Below are 26199 nucleotides of genomic sequence, written 5' to 3'. Positions count from 1 at the left end.
CAATCTGTGGAGTGTGGAGTGTGAAGAAGTTAGTTTCATGGCAGACTGTCAACTCCAGAATTTCTAATGTTTCACCGCAATGTCTTGAATAAGCGTGATGGTGGTTGAAAATCGCCTGTCTCAAGATCAGCAAAAATGGAGACGTCTGGGTCGGCACTTGATTTTAACTTGTCGAGGATTATTGCTAAAATTTTGTTGTGTCTTGTTGTGTATCTACCCAATGCCGATGCTGAGCTGCAGTTGGATAACACATATTTATTGGTTTGCATATTTTTGCATAACGAGCACTGGGCAGTGGAGGACTTTCCTCATCTGGACAAATTGGCATTTGTCAGCACCTGTTGAATTAAACCTTTCCGGACAAATCTGAACAGAACCTCTGAACGGCTCATAATGTAACGTGACCAGTAAGCAATTTGAGCCGCAGGAATCTCATTGCTGATTGCTTTAACTGTTGTACCTTGACAACGGAGTGAGGTCAGTTGTGCAAATTCTGCACTTTGTTGTCGAAGCATTGTCGCGTTGAGCGTCGGTTTGATATCGCTTGAACCAGGGAGTTGGTTGTCAATCGCAATATTGTTGTTGAACGATTCGGACCACAAACACTTCAGTTCATCATTGCCATGTGCTTTTAAATAATTGCGTAATTTAATCCGCAATGATTGAGAGACCTAATGTTCAAGCCTCTCATTTTGTAGGAGAGGGACAGGCATTCCGCCACACATCATGGCTATCGCTGCTGATTGGCAGCGATAGCCATGATGTCACCAACTCAATAATGAGAGAGTCAAGGCAGTTGCTTATCCAAGTCAAGAAAATGTTGTATGTCCGCAACTTGAATTTGCTTATCCAAGTCAAGGAAATGTTGTATGTCCGCAACTTGAATGCCAATAGCGACGATAATATCTACGTAGAATTGGTATTTTCCAGTTTGCCGTAGTGTCGAGATTGTTTATCACTGACAACAAATTTTTTAGCTTTCCAAACAACTGTTCTTTAGCCTTGCTGTTGTTGCCTTCAAAATCGTAGACCCTGCCCAGATAAACAATGTGTCCACCTATATCGACCTGAGAAATTAGTTTTTCATCGATGGTCAGCATCGGAAGAAATTGCTCGTAGGAAGGTTTTTTTCCTCATGCCGAATGTTGAGCATTTGTCGATTTTTAGTTTCATGTCGGTTGCATTGCACCAAGCCCGGTTTACATCGATAAGTTTCTGTGCACTTTCAGTGAACTGGAAACTGTAATTGTGTAGTTAAGCGTATACAAATTCAATTAAGTTTATGATTTGAAGTGGGATGTGATGGTAATGCATGATAGATGAGATAAGGCCGTGACTGACTTCACCAAAAGCATTCCGCAAATCCAGGAGTGTGACAAGCATTGTTCTCTGGTGCCTTTTTGCATCGTTAATCATGTGAGATAAGAGCTGGGTATGTTCGGTCAGGCCATTTACTTTTGGGTAGAATTTTTTTGTATATTTTTGTTAATCATGTGGTTTGATTTGAGAAAAGGAAGATGATACATTTTGTGATGATTGGTGTCGTTTAAAATATTTGTGAAGTATTTACAGCATTCGTCCATGTCGAATAGTGGTCTTAGATTTTTCGTGTGTCAAATTTTTTTTTGCAAGACCACCAGAATCGCTGTCTAAGCTGAGTTGTAATGTATGATTTTTTCTCAGCACGTTTAGACATCTTCAACGACTGCAGCTTTAAACGAATGGCTTTACTTGTGTTGGTGATTTGATTGTCAAAGTGGTGGTTGTTGTTGCCAAGTACATTTAGATGTTTCAATTTATTTTTTATCTCTTTGATGCTTTTGTTTGTGATGTTATTCGGGTCAGTATGAGCCATAATTTTGAACAAAATAGTCGTATATCATTTTATGAAATGTGATTGTGAATTCGTCGATGTTGTTGAGACTTGGTAGAAGCTTGCGTTGTAGCTGGAAGAAGGCGTTGGCTTCGGGCCATTTGGCTGGCGTTCTCGGTAATTTGACGCCAGGGATAGCTGATTTCGTTGCTACAACCGTTTGCGCTGACGACGATGACGAAGATGGGTCGTGGTTTGGGGTTGAAGTTAATTCTTTTGTCGATGCTAGTGTGCTATCCATGTTGTTATCCGTTGAGTTTTGTGGTAGTCGAAGCGATTTGTACATTTTGCACGAACGTTGGTGCATAATTAGATCCTTATGGTCCTTGCACATTTTACCACAACAACATGATATTAAATTATTATTATTCAAATTAATAGAATGATTGTCAACAGAATTTGCGTTATAAATGTTTGACGAAATATTAACGTTAGAATTTACACTTGTGCGAACAACATTAGTATCGAAATATCCAACATTCTTAGTACAGCGCCAGGGGTGTCTGTCTACGTTTATGAATATTCTATCACAATGCGGACATTTATTAGAGTTTATACTATATATTCCATTAATTTAAAAAATTGAAATTAAATAAATAGCATAATAAAATCTAAATTTTAAAACTATCTCCATCATCTGCAGAATTATTCCTTTTCAAACAACCAATTTTAAAACTAATTGAACAATTAAAAACTAGTATTATTTATAAAAAACAGTGAGCTGTGCGAAAACGACAAACTCTCATGCAGTACATACAATATAATAATAATAATAATGAGAACATCCTTTTATTTCCATTCTAAAACATACATTGTAATTATAAAGTTAAAATAATAAAACTTATAATATAAATTATGTAGAAATTGAATTGAGGACGACTTCCAGTATTCAACCAGTAGTTGGTAAAGAATTGGGCGTAGAATGAGGCTTCTTTTAAATATTATTACAGAGATTTGGTTCAGAGGACAAGGAGATGCCTTTGATTTACATTTTTTTAGTTATTGAAAGGTGTTGAAAAGAAATGTAGCATGTTTTTGCAGCGGAATCCATGGTGGCAAGCAGTTGTTGCTATGCTGAGATTCGTTTAGCATATTTTGAAAATACTTTTGGCAGTGTGAAGTTCCAAACGCAGGCTGAACGTCACTTGCCTGTTGGAATATATTTTTACATGTTGACCAGAACAATTCAAAATGTTTTTTAAAGAAACGCGTTGATAAAATATCTAGTTGACAGGACTTTGTAGGTGTTAGAAGCATTTTTTCCTGACATCAGCCTCAGACAGCGCCAGAAAAGTCGAAAAAACTACTCGCATCAATGATTATCACTGTTTATACAAGACTGATTTTCAGTGTCAATCCCATGTTTTATCATTTTAATTTTTCATTAAAGAAAGTCCTGAACTGACCAGCATTGAGATCATTGAATTCAAAAGTCTCTGAAAGCAAAAAGGTTGATCCGACTCTGGAATCGTTTTGATGAGAAAGCTTTCGCTGAGCAGTCTCCAGTGTCCAGACCGTGTATAACTGATGATGTAAATGCAGAATTTGGTTTATTCAGTGACGAGGTGAGGAGAATAGTTGATAGGATTGTTTCTCTTGTACTGGTGCTGCCTGGGCGCCATCATGTTGCAGCGTGGTTTGATGATGATTGCAAGGCTTCAAAACGGAAATCTAGAAAAAAAGAAAGAATTTTTAGAAAAAGTCGTAAATTGTCTGTTAAAAATGATTGGATATTGGCCCTTAAAGAAAAAACTAAAATTTATTCAAACAAACGTAAAGTTTATTGGAAGAAAGTTGTCAATGAAAACAGTAAAACTCCAAAAAGCTTGTGGAGGGTGGTTAATAAAATTTTTCTAAACAGTGAAGGCACTAAACGCGAATTCAATGATCTCAATGCTGGCCAGTTCATGACTTTCTTTAATGAAAAAATGAAAGTGATAAAACAGGGGATTGACACTGAAAATCAATCTTGTCTTAACAGTGATGATCATGGATGTCAGCAGTTGTTTTTGACTTTTCTGGCGGTGTCTGAGGCTGATGTCAGGAAAGAAGTGCTTCATTCACCTACAAAGTCCTGTCAACTAGCTATATTTAGCTATATTAGCTATATTTTACCAACACGTTTTTTTAAAAAGCATTTTGAATTGTTTTGTCCATTTATAACCAGTTTGAATAATCTGTGCATGAGGGTAGGTTGCTTCCCCACACCTTGTAAACATGCAATTGTTGTGCCGTTGTTGAAAAAAGTGATGGAGATCCAGGTGACGTCAGTAATTATCGACCAGTCAGTAATCTGTCATTTATATCAAAACTCATTGAAAAGATGGTGTCGAGACAATTGCTTGCTCATTTGAATGATAATAATCTCATGCCTGCACATCAATCCGGTTTTAGACGATTTCACTCCACTGAAACTGCCCTGCTACATGTTTTCTTAGGGGTTTATGCTGAGATGGATTCTCAAAACATTTCCTTGTTGGCATTTTTGGACATGAGCTCGGCTTTCGACTGTGTCAATCATGAAATGTTACTGCTCAAGCTGCATCTAAATTTTGAAATAATAAATTGGCTCAGAAGCTACTTGATTGGCCGAACACAGCAGGTTTCGTTCAACGGGAGTTTGTCCTACGTCAGTGTGGTTCGCTCTGGTGTGCCGCAGGGATCTGTTTTGTGTCCTTTATTGTTTCTGCTTCATACATCTGATGTGCTGAAGATAATTGATTCCTATGATTTTAAAAGCCATGCATATGCAGACGACATTCAAATTATGTTATCAGGTAAACCGAAGTTATTTCAAGACGAGATTACGAGATTCATTGAATGTATGTCGGAGGTTAATCTGTGGATGTCGAGAAAGGAATTGAAGCTTAACAGGATAAAACTAAGTTTCTTCCTGGTACCTGGCAGCAGTTGGCAGACTTGGATATAAATTCAGTTTTTATGAATGATAAAAAAATAGATTTCTGTAAAGCAGTGTCGATTCTAGGTTTTTTAATTGATTCAAACCTAACAATGAAATCTCATTTTAAAATGATTTCTATATCATGCTTGGCACAGATTAGAAGAATGAAACAAATTCGAGAATCACTTGATAAGGACGCAATGCAGACTCTGGCGCATGCGTTGGTGCACTCACGTGTCGATTATTGCAATGGTTTTTTTTATGGACTCCCGGCTGGATCCATCAAAATTCTGCAATCGATACAAAACCTTACTGCCTGGATTGTGGCTGGATGTCGATGGTGATCATGCCACACCGATCCTGAGTGATTTGCATTGGTCGCCCATAAATAAAAGAATTGTTTTTAAAATCTCTGTCACAGTTTTCAAATCACTAAATGGTCTGGCTCCAAAATATTTATCAGATAAACTGAAATTAAAAACGTCGATCGCATCTGGTGTGCGTCTGAGGTCTGACGATTCGAACATTCTTGTGGTTCCTCATAGACAGCTAAAGATTGGATCGCGTGATTTTGCTGTGTCAGGCCCTGTCGTATGGAACGACTTGCCGTCAGCCCTCAGAATGCCTGGAATGAACATTGCTGAATTTAAAAGACAATTAAAGACATACCTTTTTTATTATAGTTCATCTCTTTTCATTCTCGCTATTTTGTTGTTAATATTAGTTATAATTTGATAGCCTTTGTGAAAACTGCTATAACGAACGCTATATTAAGTTTTCTCTTAATAATAATAATATATATATATATATATGTGTGTGTGTGTGTGTGTATTTATTTGTCTGTTGATTTCTTGTAGGAGTCGCCTTTTGTGATGCTGAAAACAAAACATTACCACATCTCAGGAAACGAAAGATTTGAAGGTTTTCTAATTGATGTAATTAACCACATACTGAGACCTTTAAACGTCGATTTTGAAATTAGACTAGCAAGTCAGAACAAGTATGGAAAGCTCAGAAATAGTTTTTTCTGGGATGGAGCAATTGGAGAAGTTCACAGAGGGGTTAGTAAATATTTATTGTTTTTATATGATTTAGAATGTTTTATATATTTGTTGAAAAATATTTTAATAACCACGTTTCACCATAGTTGTTGATTTTTAAAATAGAAATAATGAGACGTGTAAAATAACTTTATTATCTCAACAAATACTAACAAACAGAAAAGGAAAAGTGTAAAAGCTGGAGCAACTAAATAGTAATAATAATAAATTAAATTTAAACATATATGTATTAAAATTAATAATTAAACCTAATTAATAATCGTTAGCAAAAATGTTAAATGTTCAAAATGTTTGATAAAAATATTTAGTCTCCTACAAATTATTCGAATTTTCTTTTTTGTCAAACATTTTTTATATATTCAAATAACCTAATTACAATTACGCAGAATTAATTTTTACACAGTTTAGAACATCTGATTTTTCACAAACTGAACCTGAACCAAACGAACCAAATTTGAATCCTGTTAAAGATCAAACCAAACCCGACCTTTGAAATTACTAGCTACGAATTGAATTGAACAAAATGTCCTTTAATTAACCGAACCGAGTCGAATTTGCAATGTTACAAACTTTGCATTTTGCACATCTTTACAAAAAAGGACTGATCTTTGCGAAACTCAACGCGTAAAATTTATCTTGCGACATCCGATCCGTTAATACCCACAGTTACCTTTTGTGTCCTTGTAGACAAATTTTATGCAACTAGTCCAAAGCGGAGCTATCAATAGCTTACGATAATTTGAGTCTATTTAGCAAAATTTTGTAATTAACGGTGTCGAACGCATCACTGATGTAGAATAGAGCAATCATGGCGATGTATCCATTGTCGACTGCACCACACACATTCGAGCGTATTTTCATCAAACCCTGTTGACGATGTTTCCGAAATACCAATAGCAATTTTTGTAATAACGCGTTGTTGTGAAGATAATTTAATAGTTGCTGGCAAGTATGTTTGCCATTCTGTTAGAAAAAAACAGATTTGATATTGGTAGATCTACTTTTTTAACAACAGATTTTTTTTTAGAAACCCGGAAACTTAGAAAGCATCGGATTTTTTGCCAGACCTTCTAACCTCGGAGCCAATAAACAAAATCCGGGCAAATGCAATGTTCAGCCCTTCTTGGCGAGCATACGAACCAGCTTTTTCGTATACTTGCAGGTTTTCCTTCAAGCGTTGACTCATGATAATGCGTCGATCATGATATACTTATTAAAGAATGTCAGCAGGTTATGGAATAATACGGCAGTTTATGAAGCACCATTTGTACCATGTCTTTAGAGGTGCCCAGAGCCTGCATCTGCAAATAAATGTTTTTTAGCATTTTTTAAAAGCCGTGTGCAAAAAAGCGTGTAGCTTTTCAAATCTGCCGGCAAACCGTTTCACACACTCAAAGCTGACAAGTAGAGGATAGAGCAGATGGTCTGTTGTAGTAATCGCAGGTACAGCAGAACGTGATGAACGTGATGAAGCAAGTCAAACAGAAAAAACCCGAAAAAGGTACATTGTCGGGCAATAATAGGATTTGTCGGACAAAAACGAAAAGAGCAGCAATTTGGGCAGATAAACACGTATTACCCCAGACAAACTACTAACAAAAATTTGTTTTTTTTATAAATTAAAATTTAGAATAAAACCTTATTTAAAACTCTGAAAACATTGCTCCATAAAAATGTTAACACACCGGCAAGCTGGTGCAAAGATTCCAAACTCATCATTTTTAATAATTTTGATATTTTAATAATAATAAAGCAAAACAAAACAAAAAAAACAAAGCAAACTCATCATTTTTAATAATTTTGATAATAAAACAAAACAAATTGGTCTATGTTTAAACAAATGTTATTACCGATTTAGTTTAATAAAATAATATTAGATTGGCAACTAAACAATATTAAATCAAATTAAAACTAAATTAATATTTTGCTAATAAAATGTTAATATTATAATAATAAATATAAATTGATATATTGCTAATAAAAAATATATTGCTACAAAATTAATATTTTGCTAATAAAATGTTATTATAATAAATTAATATTTTGTTAATAAACAAATGTTATTACCGATTTAGTTTAATAAAATAATATTAGATTAGCAGCTAAACAATATTAAATCAAATTAAAACTAAATTAATATTTTGCTAATAATTTGCACTTAAATTTGAATGATTAAATAATAATTAGTATTTGATTGATGTTATTCAAATAAAAAAAATGTACCGTCGTTCGATTTGAAAGTTTTCATCTGTAGCCCGCTTGACTTACAAGTTCGGAGCTATTCTGTCTTGCTTTCTTATCATGTTGTCTGTGACTGTAACTTGTTACTTCGTTTTACCTGTAGATCTCTTCACCATATCTGAGACTTCAATTTGAAAATACCTCTATGGTTAAATCAGTAAACTAGCGTGTAGTGGATCTGTTGGGAACCCGTTTTCTTGCAACCTTTTGTACACCTGCAATCTGTGGTTCATCTGTCTCTGCAACCGTTGTAAATCTGCCTATGAGAGTGAGTAGATAGATTCACATGCTGAGTTAACCTGAGAGAGTTGATTAATGTTGCGAGTTGTTGATCGATGTCTTGAGCTGGCCTGAGGCGTTAAAGTCCCCGTACGCGGTAAATGCAAAATCGAAACTAATAACATACATATTGTTGTGATATTTGACGATCGTAATACCAACACAAATATTATAACTTCAAAGATCTCAATATTTCCAACACTAGTGTTGTAGCTTCCAACGATCGTCAAGTTACCGTTATTCCGTAAGTTCAAGATGAACACAACTGCTTCAAACGCAACTCTGTTGAACGTTTATTTGAACGCCAACAGTAATAGAAACATTAAACAAATTAAAATAACTACATAAATCACATTTACGACTTCACTTCAAACCTCGCTGGAAACCTGTATCTCATAGGATCTTATATAGGCTTCTTTTTACTATTCTTTACAATCCAAAAATTACAAATATAGTAAAGATAACAAAGATAACATATAATCAAGATAACAAGTAATATGGCGCAATTTAATAAGTGCGGCGGTTGTAGCAATATAATACACATAAAATAGACGGTTGTAGCAATATAATACACATAAAATAAGTCTAATTATATCAATAATTGCAGCTTACTTTGAAAATATGTTGAAAATGCATTTTTTACTTCAGTTTCAAGAATAAATTATAAAAATTCTAATTGTTTATAAATTTTTTGTAAGTTCTTGAAGGAAAAATTAGACAAATTGTCATTATTCCCGTTAAGCAATTATCCAATATTTAATATTGACTTACCTTTATTCAAGCAAATAAATGTTTGTTGTGTTGTTCTGTGTGCAATATCTCTCTAAAGTGGACGACATTCAACCAGGCGTTTGCAAAAACTGATGTCGATGCCCACAGTTTTATGTCTTGTTTTCAAATCTTAGTTACATCTTCAATGCGCCAAATATATCTCAGCCATCGGAGTCAACTCTATTTCAGCATTTTGTATATACTGAAAAAACCAGCACGATAAAGAATATTGGTGTCGGGTATCACCAAAAGATTTGTAATATATAGCGTAAGTTTCTTAAAAAAATTGTTGAGTCTTTGCTAGTTTCGCTGCCACATATCAGTGTAGCCTGCTGAGAAGAGTGGGGTTATAAACCAGCATCTTTGTTTAAAGTAAATGCTTTGAGTTTTCACGCAAGCGTTTGCAGTCTGCCAAGAATAGCAAAAGCTCTCCTATGCGTTTTCAAATGTCTCTATCTATGTTTTGAACCTATGAAATAGCGGATCATAAGTTGGTTGACTACATCGAGTTCATAGTTTTAAGTGTTTAAAAAAATAGAATAGCACATTTGTGTTCTATAACGCAAATTTTTTTCAAATCTGATTGTAGGTTCAAAGGCCTTCCAAGATTCATAAAACTAAGTTTTTAGAGTCCGTAAATAATGTTAAATGTGGGCAATCAAAACTGCATCATTAACAAAAAGCAACTCTCTGATCACAATTTCTTTAAGAACTTGGTTTTTAAGAACTATGTCACCGTCAGACCAGGTACGTATAAAAATTCCTTCTGCTATTGAATTGAAAACGTGTTTAAGAAGCATAATAGAGAATACATCGTAAAGCGTAAGAGCAAGCATACAATCCTGTCTTGCACTATTACTGATATAAAAAGAATTTGAATATTCTCCATGCCCTTTGTTCATCGTAGAATGATTTGGTCACACATAACAGTTTTGAAAAAATTTTAAAAATTCCATCTCTGCTAATCATATCAGATCAATGAATGTGGTGAATACTTAGTGGTATTTTTCATGAAATTGACGTAACGAGAAAATCATGTCAATTGTAGATACGTGAAATCAAAATCCTCATTGAGGTTTGGAATAGACGATTTAATTAGATAGTTAATTTCTGTAGACGAGACAGCAAAACTCGAGAAATGGTCTTGCCAACCATATCGAGTAACGAAATACGTCTTTAGTTCGGTCTTTAATATTAAATAGTCATCAACATTTCAGAGAAACTTTTCAAAAGTTATTATATGTAATATCAAAAAAAAAGCCTACGCGAAGTAAATTAGGACTGTGTCCTCAACTGTGATGGATCAGTGTTGTGACAATTTTTATCTCGTAATTGATAAAATTTTTAATGATCATGCGTCGATAAGATATCCAGATATCGTTCCACAAACAAGCCGTGGTTCGATGAAGATGCATTAAAGTCATTGAAATGCAAAAACTGGTTATATAAAAAGTACATTAAAAATCCTTTATTCCTTTATTTAAAAAGTACTTTTATCCATCCATCTATCTATCTGTCTGTCTGTTTATCTATCTATTTATCCATCTACCTATCCATCTATCTATTTTCATGATTTATGAAAATTTTTAAATTCAGTTATGATGGTTAACAAAAAAATTTACTTACTTCACAGACTGCTGATATAGCTATAGGACCACTGGTAGTTTTGGAAGAAGCTAATGAAACAATTGATTACACCGAGCCATATTTGAGTTTGAAGTATTCAGCATTAATTGCTAAACCAAGTAATGAATTAACAAATTCTAAACAGCCACTTCTAAAAGAATCAACACAAAAGTCACTTTCTTCATTACAACAATTACCGCCATTTTTACAAAAATGGAAAAAAAGTATATATTTTAACAATCACCGTAACTTTTATCATAAGCTATTAAAAAAGAGATCAAGTAGCTATAGGACAAATTATTTAGCAATCAAAGATCTGTCAAAACTTGTTGAATCGGGCATGACATGTGGAATGATCGAAAACAGTCATCCTTATACGCTATTCAATCGATCCACTTATGAAGATCATAAAGTTATTTTTTCAAAAATGTCTAACGCTTGGCCAGGGGCTTACGTTCAAACTAGGTTGCAAAGTATACAAAATATTTTTATCTTAATAATCTTTTAATTTAAATTTTTGTAGATATTATTCATTGAAAACATAACATTAAATTTTCTTTTTTTAATAATTGTAACATAAAGGCTAGAATTTGAACAGTAACTGTCCTTATTATTTGGTGTATAATAACGAGCTGACCATGGTACTTCATAGCGCCTTAGATAAAATGTTGATTTAATAGCAGAGTTTTATTGACTTGAATAAAAAACAAAGTGAAATATTTAACATAACATTTTTTTACAGATGTAAATCACCAATGTCAAACCATTAATCGTGTCTGAATTCAAATATTTAGCTGTCCCAAATTGCATGTAATGAGAATTGGCTTTTCTAAATCGATAAGCCAAAAAACTCCGCATTATTGGGAAGATATCGGCAGATATTGTGAAATAATTTTTTATCTATCCTGATTACCCCACTAAATTATTCTTCAAAATTTTACAATGATCCAATAAATGTCTAATAGTTTTTGCGATTTATCGACAATTTTCCAAAAGTTTATATTATTATCTCGATATATTCCTATTAATTTCAAGATGTACGATTATTTTTTGATGTCTAAATTTACATTCATGTTTATATCATACAAGCTACCCCCTACGTGAGTTGCAACGCTACTTAAAAGAAAACTAATGATCGTTTTAATACAAATAACCAGTTGCCCTTGTGTACATGTATATTAGACATGTACATGTATATTTCCAAACCGATAACCAAAAAATGCAAATGTCAGATACTACGTTTTCTAATTTCTGAAACCGTTATATCGGTATAAATTTTTAAGTATTAGTCAAATAATTATTTGCGCTACCGCTTAACTCATTCTTTTCTCATTCAAGATAATTTATCTTTAATGAATTTTCAGATTTTGATAGATTTTTATTTTTTTTCCCATTCTACAAAACCATTCTATGGAAAGGGGGTTTCCATACAAATCCTTCCTAAGAGTGAAGCATGTTTATCTTTTTTGCAATAACATTCATGACAAAACCACCTATCATTTGAAAAATTCAAAGCCAATCTGCTCGATTGTTTTCTAACCATAATTTTCCAAAAAATTTTATCCCCATTTTTTCCGAGGATGGGGCAAGTAAAATCTATACCATTGTTTTCCGTCGAACCCAAACACTAACTTTTATAAACAAAATTTTAAACCGTTTTCTAGACTAAATCTATCAAAAAATTGCCCACCCTTATCAAACCGACTCTTTCGGAGGGCGGAGTAAATTAAAGCAAAACCAACATTCACCGACGTACCTAAAAATCGTTATATAAGAAATTTAAAACGGTGTTTCAGTATTAAAACTTAAAGCCCCTTTTTAATATCTGAAGATGAACCGAGTTAAAACACGCAAACGATTTATACTACGTCTACATACAAAATTTCAAGCCAAATGCTTCAATAGTTTAGTTTTTGATAGATAATTTTAGTAAAATTTTTACTTTAAAATGTCTGCATATTTTTATAAAAAATACACGAACAAATATGCAATGAGGTTATCTCCAAAAATTGCTTAGTTGAAAACAACACAGTTTTGAAAATAAATTAATTAATTTTGTTAACCGAAAAGGCGATAAGTTCAGTTTTTTCCTGTATTGCTGAATTGTGTAATTGAAAACAAAAGGGTGTGTTTTGAAAATAATTAATCAACTCTCACGCATATATATATACATATATATTAGGGATGCACCGGATTCAGGTTTTTCAAATCCGGCCGGGGCCGGACTTGGCCGGATTTAAAATTCAAAAACCGGCCGGGGCCGGAGCCGGATTTTAGTTACCATTTTACATAAGTTAGAAAAAATACTCACATTTACGGTTATCTACATGTTGAACATGTTATTTAATTCAAATATATGAATAAGTTGTGTGATACGCCAAATTCTGTACACAAAGATCAGCTTATAATTTATGCATATTTGCATAACCCTAGTTAAAGCACAAAGAAAATTGTCCAGCTCACCGCACAATTAGTGCTGTTGTAATTATGTGTTATGTATACCTAGCCTAACCTTTCTTAAATTATGTGCTTATGTATCTCTCTCTCTCTCTCTCTCTCTCTCTAAATATATATATATATATATATATATATATTATGTAGCTATATGATCCGTCATATGCAATTATCAATATATAGTATATACGCGTGCACAAGTTCTTTTACACAAAGATCAGCTTATAATTTATGCATAACCCATGTTATAGCATAAAGAAAATTGTCCAGATCACCTCACAATTAGTGATGTTGTTATTATGTGTCATGTATGCCTTTAGCTTAGCCTTAGCCTTTAACTTATTGACATCAAATTAATTGAATTCAATAAAATTTTTTTTTCTATTTATAACATTTTTAAAAGTTGATAGACGCTTAAATCCGGCCCTAAATCCGGCCACCAAATCCGGCCACCAAATCCGGCCGGGGCCGGATTCGACCGGATTTGAAAAAAAGCCGGATTTTGGCCGGGGCCAAACTTCGGTGCATCCCTAATATATATATATATATATATATATATATATATATATATATATATATATATATATGTGTGTGTGTGTGTGTGTGTGTGTGTGTGTGTGTGTGTGTATATATATATAATATTGGATTAAGACCGTCAGAAATGCAATCACAGCATGTTCGGCGTTAGTTATCAACTTCCAATTTAACTTTTCGATTTTTCTAACGGTGATCGTAGATCATTTTCAAGTTTTTTTAGTTTTTGTTTAATATATCATGATAGAACAGAAAAGCTTTCTCCGGTATTCCTATATCATCTTCGGTGTTCAAATTGGTATGTTGTGGTTGTGCCCAGATGATCAAATATTTTTATACTGTGCCTATTTATTGGTACCTTGTTTGTTGGAAGTGAATATTTAGTTTTACAATCTTTCAACATCGTAAAATATAACACTTTTACGTGTTTTCATTATCGATAAATATAACAGTTTTATGTGTTTTAATTATCGATAAATATAACACTTTACGTGTTTTCATTATCGATGATTCCTCTGTTTCTAAAATTATTGGTAGGAAGAATTCCAATTGCCCGTTTTTGTATATTTATTATCGGATGTCTTTGTTTTATGAGTATTGATTCGGCTAGTCGTAAATTATAATGGTTGTTATTGTAATGTAAGATATATATATCTTGTGGTTCAAGATTTATCTAGTAATTTTAGTTTTTTGTTTCTCTTTCATGGGATTCTTTATAGCGCCAGTTTGTACGTTGATCGTGAGTCTTCTCGATAATTTAGTCGTCGTCATACCAATATATTCAGAATTATCAATTCTCTCACCAATATTACATTTGAACAAATATATTAGATGGACATGATCCATTATCTATTCTGGTTTACTAGTGCAGTTGTTTTTCATCACAAGAGATGACGTTCTTTGGTTGAAGTAATATACACCTGTCACTAGATTTACACGGCAGATACGTTCCTGAGAAAAACGTGTAAATCTAAAATAAAAAATTCAAGTTAAAACCGTGTAAATTTAAAAGCTTGCAGAAAATGCATAATTTTGCTATTTAACAGTTTTGATTTTTTTTTTCAATATTTATAGGTGTAATAAATAATAAATAATAAAATAAAAGTAAAATGCATTGGAAGGTTAAAATATGTAATATATTGCGGAAACACTGTTTTTTTATTTAATTACAATACATTAAACAGAAAAACAAAAAATAAAACCAAAGGTGTTTTATTATCATTCATCACTGTCAGAAATTACTCTTATTCTTTTTTTCGGAATTGAAGGTTTGAATTCACTTTCATCACTCCAAGTTATTTGTGCCGATTCGATGTTTGAAGCAGAAATATTTACATTATGAGAAATGGTAATAAAATCGGTTATTAACAATTGCTTCGAATTTTTTGTAAGATCTTTATAAACTTTTTCATATTGAGCCAAGCAAGCACGTGTTCAATCACAGTAGCTTTTAGTAGAGTGCGATAAAAACAAAGAAAAAATTTATTTGGAAAACCGTGTAAAAGCGAAAACGTGTAAAACAAGTGCCATAAAAATCGGGGGATTGGTGGATACGTAGTTTAATACTATCATTCTCGTTGATTGCTTGGACGTTATTTTTTATGATTCATTTCATAATTTTTTCGTCCTGTTCGAAAGAGGTTAACATGATTTTTATAATATATTACTATGTTATTTTTGTTATTATTGTGGGTTGCATTGTTGTTGCTGCTACATTTTGTTCTTTGGGTTCTATTATTTTCTGGATCATGGAATTTTTATATCCATTATTAATTAGTAGTTTAGTGATTCTATCTAGTTCAGTTCTCCTGCTTTTTCTATATCAAAAAAATGCGTGTAGGTTCGGTTTACAAAAGCAGAGATCGTGCTCTCTCTCTATATATATATATATATATTATATAAATTCCACCGATTTTTTAGTGTTTATCAACTTATATTCGAATTTATCAACTTGTTTTAGTAAATTTTTTTATTAACAAACATTTTATTAAAATTATTGCAGATAGATCTATTTCGACGCTTAACCATCATCGTCAGTGCATTATTTTTTTTATTTAAAGTTACAGCATTAATATTATTAGAAATATATAAGAATAAATTCGAAAAAGGAACATAAAATCTAACGAAAAATTTTAACAACGATTAAAATTTCTAAAATATTTGATCGTTAGTTGTCAAGGTGGCAACAACAGCGTTAAAATTGTGAGAAATTATTAATTATTTATCATTATTATCATTGTTGTTATTATTATTATTATTGTCATTTTTATTATGGTCATTATTATTATTATTATTATTATTATTATTATTATTATTATTATAGTGTCCAATACTCCGCACAATCCTTCATCAGTTACTGGTTGAATGTTGGAGAACGTCATCGATTCCCTCCTGCTGGAGAAGAGGGCTGACAATTCTGATTTACAAAAAGGGAGATGCCAACGACCCAGCGAATTTCAGGCCAATAACACTTCAACCAGCATTCTTTAACATTTTCTCCACATTCATAAAAAATAGAATATACAAATATCTGGATTCAAATAATTTTATCAACAAAAATATTCAAAAGGGCTTCTATCCCAAAGTTGATGGTGTAGTTGAACACACGCAGCTGCTGTCTCATCTGCCAAAAGACATCAGAGAACAATTATTGTTACCCTATTAGATTTACGAAATGCCATGGTCTAATTTTATCTGCTTTAAGTTATCACCACATCCCAAGTCAGATCAGCAACATGATTAGATCAATATACGCCGACTACTCGATAACTGTATCGGTGTGCAACAAACTAACCTCACCTATCCAAATAAAAAGGGGGGTCCTACAAGGTGACCCGAGCTCTCCATTGCTCTTCAATTTTTGTTTTAATCCTCTGATGAAAATAGTCGAAGCAAAGGAATACCAGCAGTGCGGATGTATATGGGGACCTACAGCCAAACTAAAATCTAGGGGTTGGCTTCAATTTGCTGACGACTCAGCAATCATTGCTAGCAGTTCGGAGGGTGCCCAGAAGTTGATCGATCTCAACCAAACCTGGTGTAAATGGACGGGTATGAAAATGAGAATAGATAAATGTAGTACATTTGGAATGAGAAAAATCAATGGAAAATATGAACAATTTCTACCCCAATTAACAATAAACGATGAAAAAATTCCCCATGTGAATATCAACGATCAATTTAAATACTTGGGAATAATGTACGATTTTGAAGGCAAAAACACCAGAGAGAAAAATGAATTATGTAATAAACTCAAAATTTTGCTGCAGAAAATTGGAAAACTGGACACGACTGCTCAATGGAAGCTAGAAATGCTCAGACGTTTTATCCCCTCTCAAATAACATTTGAATTACGAACTTATGATATGTCGCTGACCTGGATAGAATGCACTCTGGACCGCCTTATAATAGAGGCAGTAAGAGAATGGCTGTCTCTACCCATAAGCAGCTGCATCGCTGAAGTTATCTCAATGCCGTATAAAACTGGGGGCCTCAACATCAAATCGCTGAAACACCACGCCGAGTTATTAAGATTAAAACTCCGTGGGTATCTCAAGCTAAACGCTAGCGAGGAAATAAGACTGCTGTGGAATGAATCTCATAACTCCTACAGAAAGATTGACGACCTCATTTCAAAAAATGATGGAATAAAATCAGCAATAAATGCCCTACAACAACAACAATATGAAACGAATTTTAATCATCTATTGCTGTTGCGATGCCAAGGTGCTCTTGTGAGGTCAATAAAAGAGCATATCAATAGCTCCGAGATAACACGATGGTCCAGGTCAACTGTAAAACTATCAGAGGTCCTCTATAAATTCACCAGAAAATATCTTATTCAACAGCTACCTACTAATGCTAACCTCTTCAGGTGGGGTAAATCTACTAAAGCATCATGTTTGCTTTGTAATGCAGTACAAACAAACAAACATGTCCTATCAAATTGTGGCTCCGCCTCTGCACTGAGCAGATATTTAAACCGCCACAACAAAATTTTCACAATAATTATTGATAACATAAAAGCAAATGCAAGGCCGGGTATAGAAATATTTGCAGACGTGGAAAAAGATTTGGTGTGTTCAGTAACCGATCTGTTCAAATCACTCCGACCCGACATCGCTGTTTGTAACAAAGATACTATTGAAATACTCGAACTGACCGTGTGCCATGAAACAAACTTTATGAAATCAAAACAATATAAAATGAATAAATACTTGAATTTATTTAAAAATAACATTGTAGATGATTTTAAACATTTCAATATTTTAATTAAAACTTTTGAAATATCGCCTATAGGTTTTTATAATCCTTTTATTCTGTCTCTAATCGATATAAATTGGACTGATAATTTTCGATATAGCTTAATCAATAGTGTAATATCGTCATCTTATGCTTTGTACTGCGATAGAAACAATGCGTGAACAAACTGTTTCCAATTTTTATACAAGCTATCGCCATGGCACCTATTTCAGGATAACGAGCGTTGATGACTATTCATATTATTTTATCATTTTAATTATATTTAACTAATTTTAACATTTTATTGACATATTTTATTTTGATTATTTTTGATTTTACTGGTTTTCTCTGAATAATAAAAGAGTTTACATTATTATTATTATTGTTGTTGTTGTTTTTGTTGTTGTTGTTGTTGTTGTACAAGACGTTGAACAAGAGAGTTGTATTTTTATCAGCTTACTGTTCGTATGCAATAATAGTGTTATTTATCGAAGTTTTATATTTAAAATTGGTTTTATCAATTCCGCAAATTTTAATTAACATGGCTGTCGTTATCATTTTTAATTTGAATAAAAACTATATTTTATATAATTTAATTAGTTTAATTGTGGTTTTAAATTCAATAAATTTAATAAATTCAACAATTTGTCCGCATAGTTCACAAAATTTTATATCTCTAAATAGACACTACTGGGGGTGTACAAAGGCTACTAATATAATAACTTCTAATGTTAACAACTCGGCAACCATTAAAATTTCGCCATATTTAATAAATATTGACGATAATTTTGCAAATAATCTTAATAATATGTTGACCTGTTGCTGCGGGAAGCCCTGTAAGGGCAAAAAATGACTAACAATGCACCAGAGGACATGCAAAACATGTAAATCTCTCAAGGCTAAAGATCCGAAAGAAGAAAAACAATCTGCTTCACGAGACCCAAACCAGTCGGGTTTTGAACACAAGGCAACCCATACGACTACCCCACAGCCATTGCAGGGCATCAAACTTCCAAAATCACCTGCTGAATGGATAGAGGCAAACGCATTCTTTCAAGTTGAATTAGAATGCTTATATAACATGAATGTCGACAACTTTGCTACTAGCTTTCAGCAAATTATCTCTTCCTATTTTGCTAAAAATTATGGTTTTGTGAAAATTCAAACAACAAATAATTTAAAAACGGAATACTCGATTAGACAGTTAAAACAGGAACTAAAACAACTAAAGGCAAAAAACAGCAACAATCTCTGCAACAGTCAAATATCAAATCTAAGTAGATTAATTCGAATTAGATTAAAAACACAAACTTCAAAATCAACCAACAAAAATGTTAGCGGCTCAACTACATCACAATTCAATAACAATTTCTGGAAGTCATGCAAATCATCATTTTCTTCATCTCCAAATACACCTCAGTTCAGTGTGGTCGACGGCAGCAAATTCTTTCGCAAAGGATTGATAGCGGATAATAAAACTTCTTTTGAATTGCCGGAGTGGATTTCTCCTCTACCGCCACCGTCATTTGCTGGTGACATTGGACTACCATCCTACAATGAAGTTGCGTCAATTGTTAAAAAATGAAAGACCAAAGCAACGTCCTGTCCGTTAGACCAAATTTCAACAATTGCGCTGAAGAGGTGTCCAATACTTCGCACGTATTTTCATAAATTAATAATCAGATGCTGGAAAGAAGCAACTATTCCGACGTGTTGGCGAAATGGTCTAACAATTTTAATTTATAAAAAAGGTAATGCAAACGATCCGGCCAATTTTCGCCAATTTTAATTTATAAAAAAGGTAATGCAAACGATCCGGCCAATTTTCGCCCCATAACGTTGCAGCCAGTAAACTACAAAATTCTATCAACGTTACGAAAAAATAGACTATATGATTTCCTCAACAAGAACAAACTCATAAATATAAACACACAAAAAGGATTCTACCCAACAACCGATGGTCTGGCGGAACACACCCAGATGTTGACTCACTTGATGAAAGATGCAAAGAGACATCAACGCACAATAATCATCGCGCTTACTGGATCTCCGAAATGCGTTTGGAGAAGTGAGTCATCATCTCATCAACTCAATTTTGTTCTACCACCATGTACCTAAATTATTTTGTGATCTAATTTTATCAATATACTCCAACTATACAATATCAGTTTCAATTAACGGACAACTCATACCGTTGTTACCGGTAAGAAAAGGGGTGCTTCAAGGTGACCCATGTTCTCCGCTATTGTTTAATCTATGTTTCAACCCTCTAATGAAGATCTTAGAAAGTGAGGAATTTAAAAAATGCGGCTACTTTTGGGGCCCAACCTCTGATGTGAAGGCTAGACCTTGGCTTCAATTCGCTGACGACACAGCGATTATTGCACACAGTTCGGATGGTGCACAAAAGTTAATTGATCTGAATCTAGCCTGGTGTAAATGGTCTTGTATGCAAATGAGAATCGATAAGTGTTGTGTGTTTGGAATAAGGAAAAAGGATGGCTCATACGATAAATTTTTGCCCAGGTTGACAATAGACGACATGCCTATTCCAACAGTGGAAATTGGTTGCGGATTCAAATGCCTGGGAAAAATTTATGATTCAGAATTGAAAGACACAAAAGCAAAAGATGAGGTTGTTTCCAAATTAACGCGTCTGTTAAAAGTTACGACCGAGCTCGATGTTTCTTCTCAAATAAAACTACAAATATTAAGAAGATTCATTCCATCACAATTGAAGTTCGAACTATGAAGTTATAGTTTTTCACTGACGTGGATTGCCAATAATTTGGACAATCTAGTTGTTGAAGCTGCCAGAAGTTGTCTATCAATACCAATTAGTGGCTGTGTGTCTGAGAAACTGGGTCTGCCTTTAAAGTTTGGTGGTCACAATATTGTTTCACTCAAGAACTCAGCGTTGAGAATGAGATTAAAACTCCGCAATTATTTCAAGACAAACTCAAAAAATGAAATACGTTGTTTTTGGCGTGAAACTGCGGTAGACTACGAAATGGTGGATAATTTGCTATCTGATTCAGCCATGTCATCTCAGTCTCTAAAAAAATTGGAAGATGGTCGTATTGCTGCTTCCCTAAGTCACTTGGTCTTGCTTCAGGGTCAAGGTTTCGTTATCAAGTCGGTAACAAACGTATTATCATCTTCTCAAATAACAAACTGGTCTAAGAAACTCGATTTACTGCCAGATACTCTGTTTAAATTTGCTAGAAAATATTTAATTCAGCAACTGCCAACTAACGCTAATCTGTTTAGATGGGGTAAGACACTGAATCCTTTATGTCCTCTCTGTGGCGCTAAACTAACGAACAAACATGTAATATCCAACTGTGGATCCGTAGTCGCGTTAAAACAATATACAGAAAGACATGATAGAATTTTATCAGAAATCATCAATTGCTTGATGTCAAGCCGTTCATCTGATTGCCTGATATTTGCTGATATCGTTATGAACGGAGTCCTACCAATGTCACAACTGTTCGTCAACTTACGTCCAGACGTCGCCATTCTAAAGGGCAAAAAAATTGAAATCGTTGAGTTGACAGTGTGCCATGAAACTGATCTAATTCATTCTAAAAATTACAAGCAATTGAAATACATTAATAATTTAAATTCATGTTTAACTTTTGATTATAAAAACTATGATATTATTTTAAAAAAATTTGAAATTACTCCCATCGGCTTTTTTAGTATTTTAAATTCAATGTCTACTAAAATTTCATGGTCTAATACACTTATTGACAAATTGATCAACTCTGTAATTAAATCGACATACGCTATATATTGCAACAGAAACATTGTATGACCATTTTAAATAAGCCTCCTATTTGTACTTGTCAAATGATAATGAGTAATAGGGTTTTATCGTATACTTGATTATTTTTTATTAGTATTTTATCTGGATTTTTATTATTATATATATTGAATATTGTATTATTCTGTATGTTTTATGATATTTGGTTGAATAAAAGAAGTGTTCCCATTATTATTATTATTATTATTATTATTACTACTACTACTACTACTAACAAATCTGCTAAAATCAAGAAACTACAAACTATCTAAATACGAAAATAGTTTGAATTTATGTTTGAACGCTGACTTTGAGAACTGTCCAATTTTTCTTAAAACATTTGAAATAACTCCGATTGGCTTTTTCAATATTTTGAATTTGACGGTAATTAAAAATTTATGGCCAATTTCCTTTATTAACAAATTAATAGACTCTGTAATTAGATCGACCTATGCCATTTATTGCGATAGGAACACTTCATAACCAATTTGAATACATTACCGTTTTGCAGTTGTCCTAGACAATGAGCATTGTGATTTTTATTGAACATTTTACATTTTTAATTACTTTTTTCTTTCATTTTTAACGACTTTGGTTCAAATAAAAGAATTTCCATTATTATTATTATTATTTGTACGGATATAAGTGGGGACCCGCTGCAGAGATCAAGGCCAATTCTTGGCTACAATTTGCAGACGATTCGACTATTCTGCACACAGTACAGAGGGGGCACAAAAATTAATCATTTTCAATCGAGCGTGGTGCAGATGGTAAGGAATGGTAATGAAGATAGACAAATGTGTTTCGTTTGGGATGCGTAAACGTGATGGCGGCTACGAGCAATTCCGGCCAAGACTAACAATTGATGACATAGTGATTCCACAAGTGGCCATGGGAAAAGGTTTTGAATACTTAGGTAAAGCTTACGATTTTGGATGCACATTTGGATGAATTAAAAAACAAACTATCCACAAAACTGTCATCCATGCTAAAAATAACAACAGAGCTCCAATAAAAACTCCAAATTTTAAAAGTTTTCATTCCATGCCAAAACTAAATTTTGACCTTTGCTCAAGCGACATATCTCTTACATGGATTGAAAACAACCTAGACAATCTAATATAATAATTGAAGCGGTCAGAAATTGGCTCTCGATTCCTGTTAGTGGTTGCCTGGCGGAAACTAGGGGGGCACAACATAAAGTCTTTGAAAGATTCCACCGAAATGATGGGATTAAAGCTACGCAGCTACTTAAAAACAAACGAAAACAAAAAAATTAGATGTCTTTGGCAGGAGTCTTCCTTCAATTGTTGTAAAATCGATAATGTTCTAAATAATGCAGATTCCCTGAAATCAGCACTTTCAACCACATTGAACAAACGCATGGAGACGCAATATAGCCATGTTGAGGCTCTACAAAGTCAAGGAGTATTAATAAAATCCATTAAAAAACACATCACAACCAAACAAATTTGCCGTTGGTCAGAATCACTGACTGACCTCTCAGCAACTCTATTCAAATTTACTAGAAAATATCTCATACAGCAGCTGCCAACTAACGCTAATCTTTTTAGATGGGGTAAAATGAATAACCAACTTTGCCCTCTCTGCAAAGCCAGCCAGACGAATAAGCATGTCTTATCCAGTTGTGAATCAATTTCAGCACTGGCTCGCTACACTAAAAGACACAACAAGATTCTAGCGCTAGTTGTCAACGCTTTAAAACTACAAAAACAACCGGAGTGTGCCATCTACGCTGATATAGACGCTGAAGAAATACTTCCGATATCAGCCCTGTTCGAATCAATACGCCCCGACGTTGCCATCTTCCGTGGGAGCACCATTAAAGTTCTAGAACTCACTGTATGCCATGAGTCAAACTTGGCCAAGTCAAAAGAGTATAAAACCAACAAATACAAAGACAAGCTCAAGGCCAACATCATAGACAATTTTAAACATTATAAAATAACTCTTAAAACATTTGAAATATCTCCAATAGGACTTTTTAATAAATTTAACTTACAATTAATTAACATAATATGATCAGATTCGTTTGTAAATAAGTTGATTTTAACAGCAATAACCCAGCCGTACAATATCTGCTATGAACGTAATAATCGATAACATTCTTTGATGCTTTTAAACTTTCGTGCTTGCGTTAGGCAATGAGTTAAAGTTTTATTATCAATAACTCCATTTTATTATCAACTCAAACTAAATTTAATAACCATTAACTTTTAATGATTCTTCTTTTTCATGTATGTTTTATTTCATAATGCAAATAAAAGGCTGTTCTCATTATTACTACTACTACTACTACCTACTACTACCATAGGCGGCAAGTTGTTCAAATTATTGGGGGGGCTCAAAAGTTACCGAAATTTTATTTTTTATTATTTTTAGTCAAACTGTAATTTAAACTTCTTTTAATTTTTAATCAATTTAAAAGTCAAAAGTTTAAACAATATAATGTAATGTAAATAATAAAACTCTATTTTTAAACATCCCGAAAATTAAAAAATCTAGTTTAAATATGTTGCAAACGATTTTTTGCACAAATCATCCCGAGAAGTAAATTCTTTTCAATTGAAAAATTATGGGTGCGTTCTTTATAGCAATGTAGTACGACCAAATGGTTTAATCTTAGCTCACCGATTGTTGAACGTAAATAAGTTTTTAAGCTCCAAAGGACGGAAAACCATCTTTCTGAGCTGAATGTTGTCAAAGGAATTGTAAGAAATATTCTAAGTCAAAAAAGTTCTTCTAGCATTTCATTCAAACCGTGTCCTTTTGTATCTTTTAAAACGTTGACAATATCTGTGACTGAGGTAATAGATAAATTTTGTTGCTTACAAATATCGCGAAACATGTTGAAATGTAAATATAATCTGTCTTTTGACATCTCTGGATATAATTTAACAATATAATTTAAGTGACTGCTGTCAATTGCTGCTGCATGTAAAATTTTTGATTCTAAATCGGCAAGTTTTTTGAAACCATCAGAATTGAATCTAGCGTCAAGTGAAAAGATAGCGGCATCTACGATCTCTAAATATATTTTTTTAATAATTACGAAGTGTCAACATGAACGTTTTCGTTACCATCAGTAAAACGCTTCGGACGATTTTGCTGCCGTGGCAAACAAGCTAAACGTTTAGGAGATTCTTTGATAAACGTTACAAATCTTTTACAAATGGATTGCATCTCTGCACTCTAACATCATAGAAATTGCATCTTGAAATGCCAAACTAATATTGTGGTTGCTGCAATGGACAAATATTGTAGACAGCGATATTTCTAAGACTTTGACCTGTACTCCATTATGAATTCCAGAAACGTTAGATCCTACGTCATAACATTGTTCTTGGCAATCTCTGTTATCAAAATTGAACCTTGGTAAAACATCCTTCAAAATATTGAACAATGTACCAGCATCTGTGGCGTCCGTGTTATAAAATCCTAGGAAATATTCTTCTGAAATAAATTCATTATCAACAACTCTTAAGCAAATGCTGATTTGTTTTTTCAATGCAATGTCATAAGTTTCGTCTAAAATAATGGCATAATACTTTTTCAAATGAATACCACTTATAACAGATCTGAAAATGTTGTGCGACATAATTTCCAACAATTCATTTTGAAAATCTTTTGAAGTCCATTGATATGATGTTTGTTCAAACTATTGTTGTAATTCAGGACTATCTTCTGCACGCAGACGTAGAAGACAGTGAAAATTCGAATCATCATCGTCATGAGAGCGTATAGCAATATTTTCTGTCACTGCCCTACAAAAGGGATGGACTAAATATCAAATCACTAAAACAATAATGAGATTAAAACTCCTCGGATACTTAAAATTAAATACCAATGATGAAATGAAATCTCTGTGGTATGAATCATACAACGAATATGTAAAAATGGACAATCAAATTCAAAATAATGATATAAAGCTGGCTTGTAATGTTATCAAGCAACGCCAATACCAAAACCACTTCAATCATATATCGTTACTCCATTGCTAAGGAACACTGATAAAGTCGATAGAGGATCACATTCAGGGCTCAGAAATCTCTCGATGTTCAAGCACAACAAAATACCTACCAGAGGTAGTATTTAAATTTTCGACTTACGTATTTAATCTCATCCAACAATTACTGACATGCGTAAATCTAGTTAGATGGAAAATAATGACTAATCAATCATGTTCCCCCTGCACAGAAAAACAAGCAGATATGTAGTGTGCTGTGGCTCGCCATCGGCGCTTGCGAGATATTTAAATCGCCACAAAATTTTCTCAATAATTGTTAATAACATCAAATCATGTATTAAACCCTATGCAGTTGTTTTCGCTAATATTGAAGACGAATTAATTCGACCTGTGTCACATCTATTTAACTCGCTTGGGCCA

At 33.3% G+C, this 26199-nt stretch overlaps 2 protein-coding genes across 2 annotated transcripts in view; one reads left to right on the top strand and one right to left on the bottom strand.

Moving 5' to 3' along the window:
- Positions 1–1841: 1841 nt before the first annotated feature.
- HELRODRAFT_176171 (hypothetical protein) lies at positions 1842–2207 on the bottom strand (the record flags this gene model as incomplete). Its single annotated transcript, XM_009023489.1, has 1 exon — positions 1842–2207. The coding sequence occupies one exon, from the start codon at positions 2205–2207 to the stop codon at positions 1842–1844; it is 366 nt and encodes a 121-aa protein (XP_009021737.1).
- Positions 2208–5632: 3425 nt separating this feature from the next.
- The window catches only part of HELRODRAFT_149492 (hypothetical protein), a gene marked incomplete at both ends in the record, with an annotated part of 32739 nt that continues 12172 nt past the window's right edge, over positions 5633–26199 (top strand). Inside the window, 3 exons of the mRNA XM_009023488.1 lie at positions 5633–5836; positions 10761–10872; positions 11059–11218. Of these exons, the coding sequence (XP_009021736.1) occupies positions 5633–5836; positions 10761–10872; positions 11059–11218 (476 nt within the window). The remainder of the gene's footprint in view (positions 5837–10760; positions 10873–11058; positions 11219–26199) is intronic.

This window comes from Helobdella robusta, assembly GCF_000326865.2.
Source record: "Helobdella robusta unplaced genomic scaffold HELROscaffold_36, whole genome shotgun sequence".
NCBI lineage: Eukaryota > Metazoa > Annelida > Clitellata > Rhynchobdellida > Glossiphoniidae > Helobdella > Helobdella robusta.
Note: the sequence above shows the minus strand (reverse complement) of the source record. Positions and strands in the feature narration are given on the sequence as shown.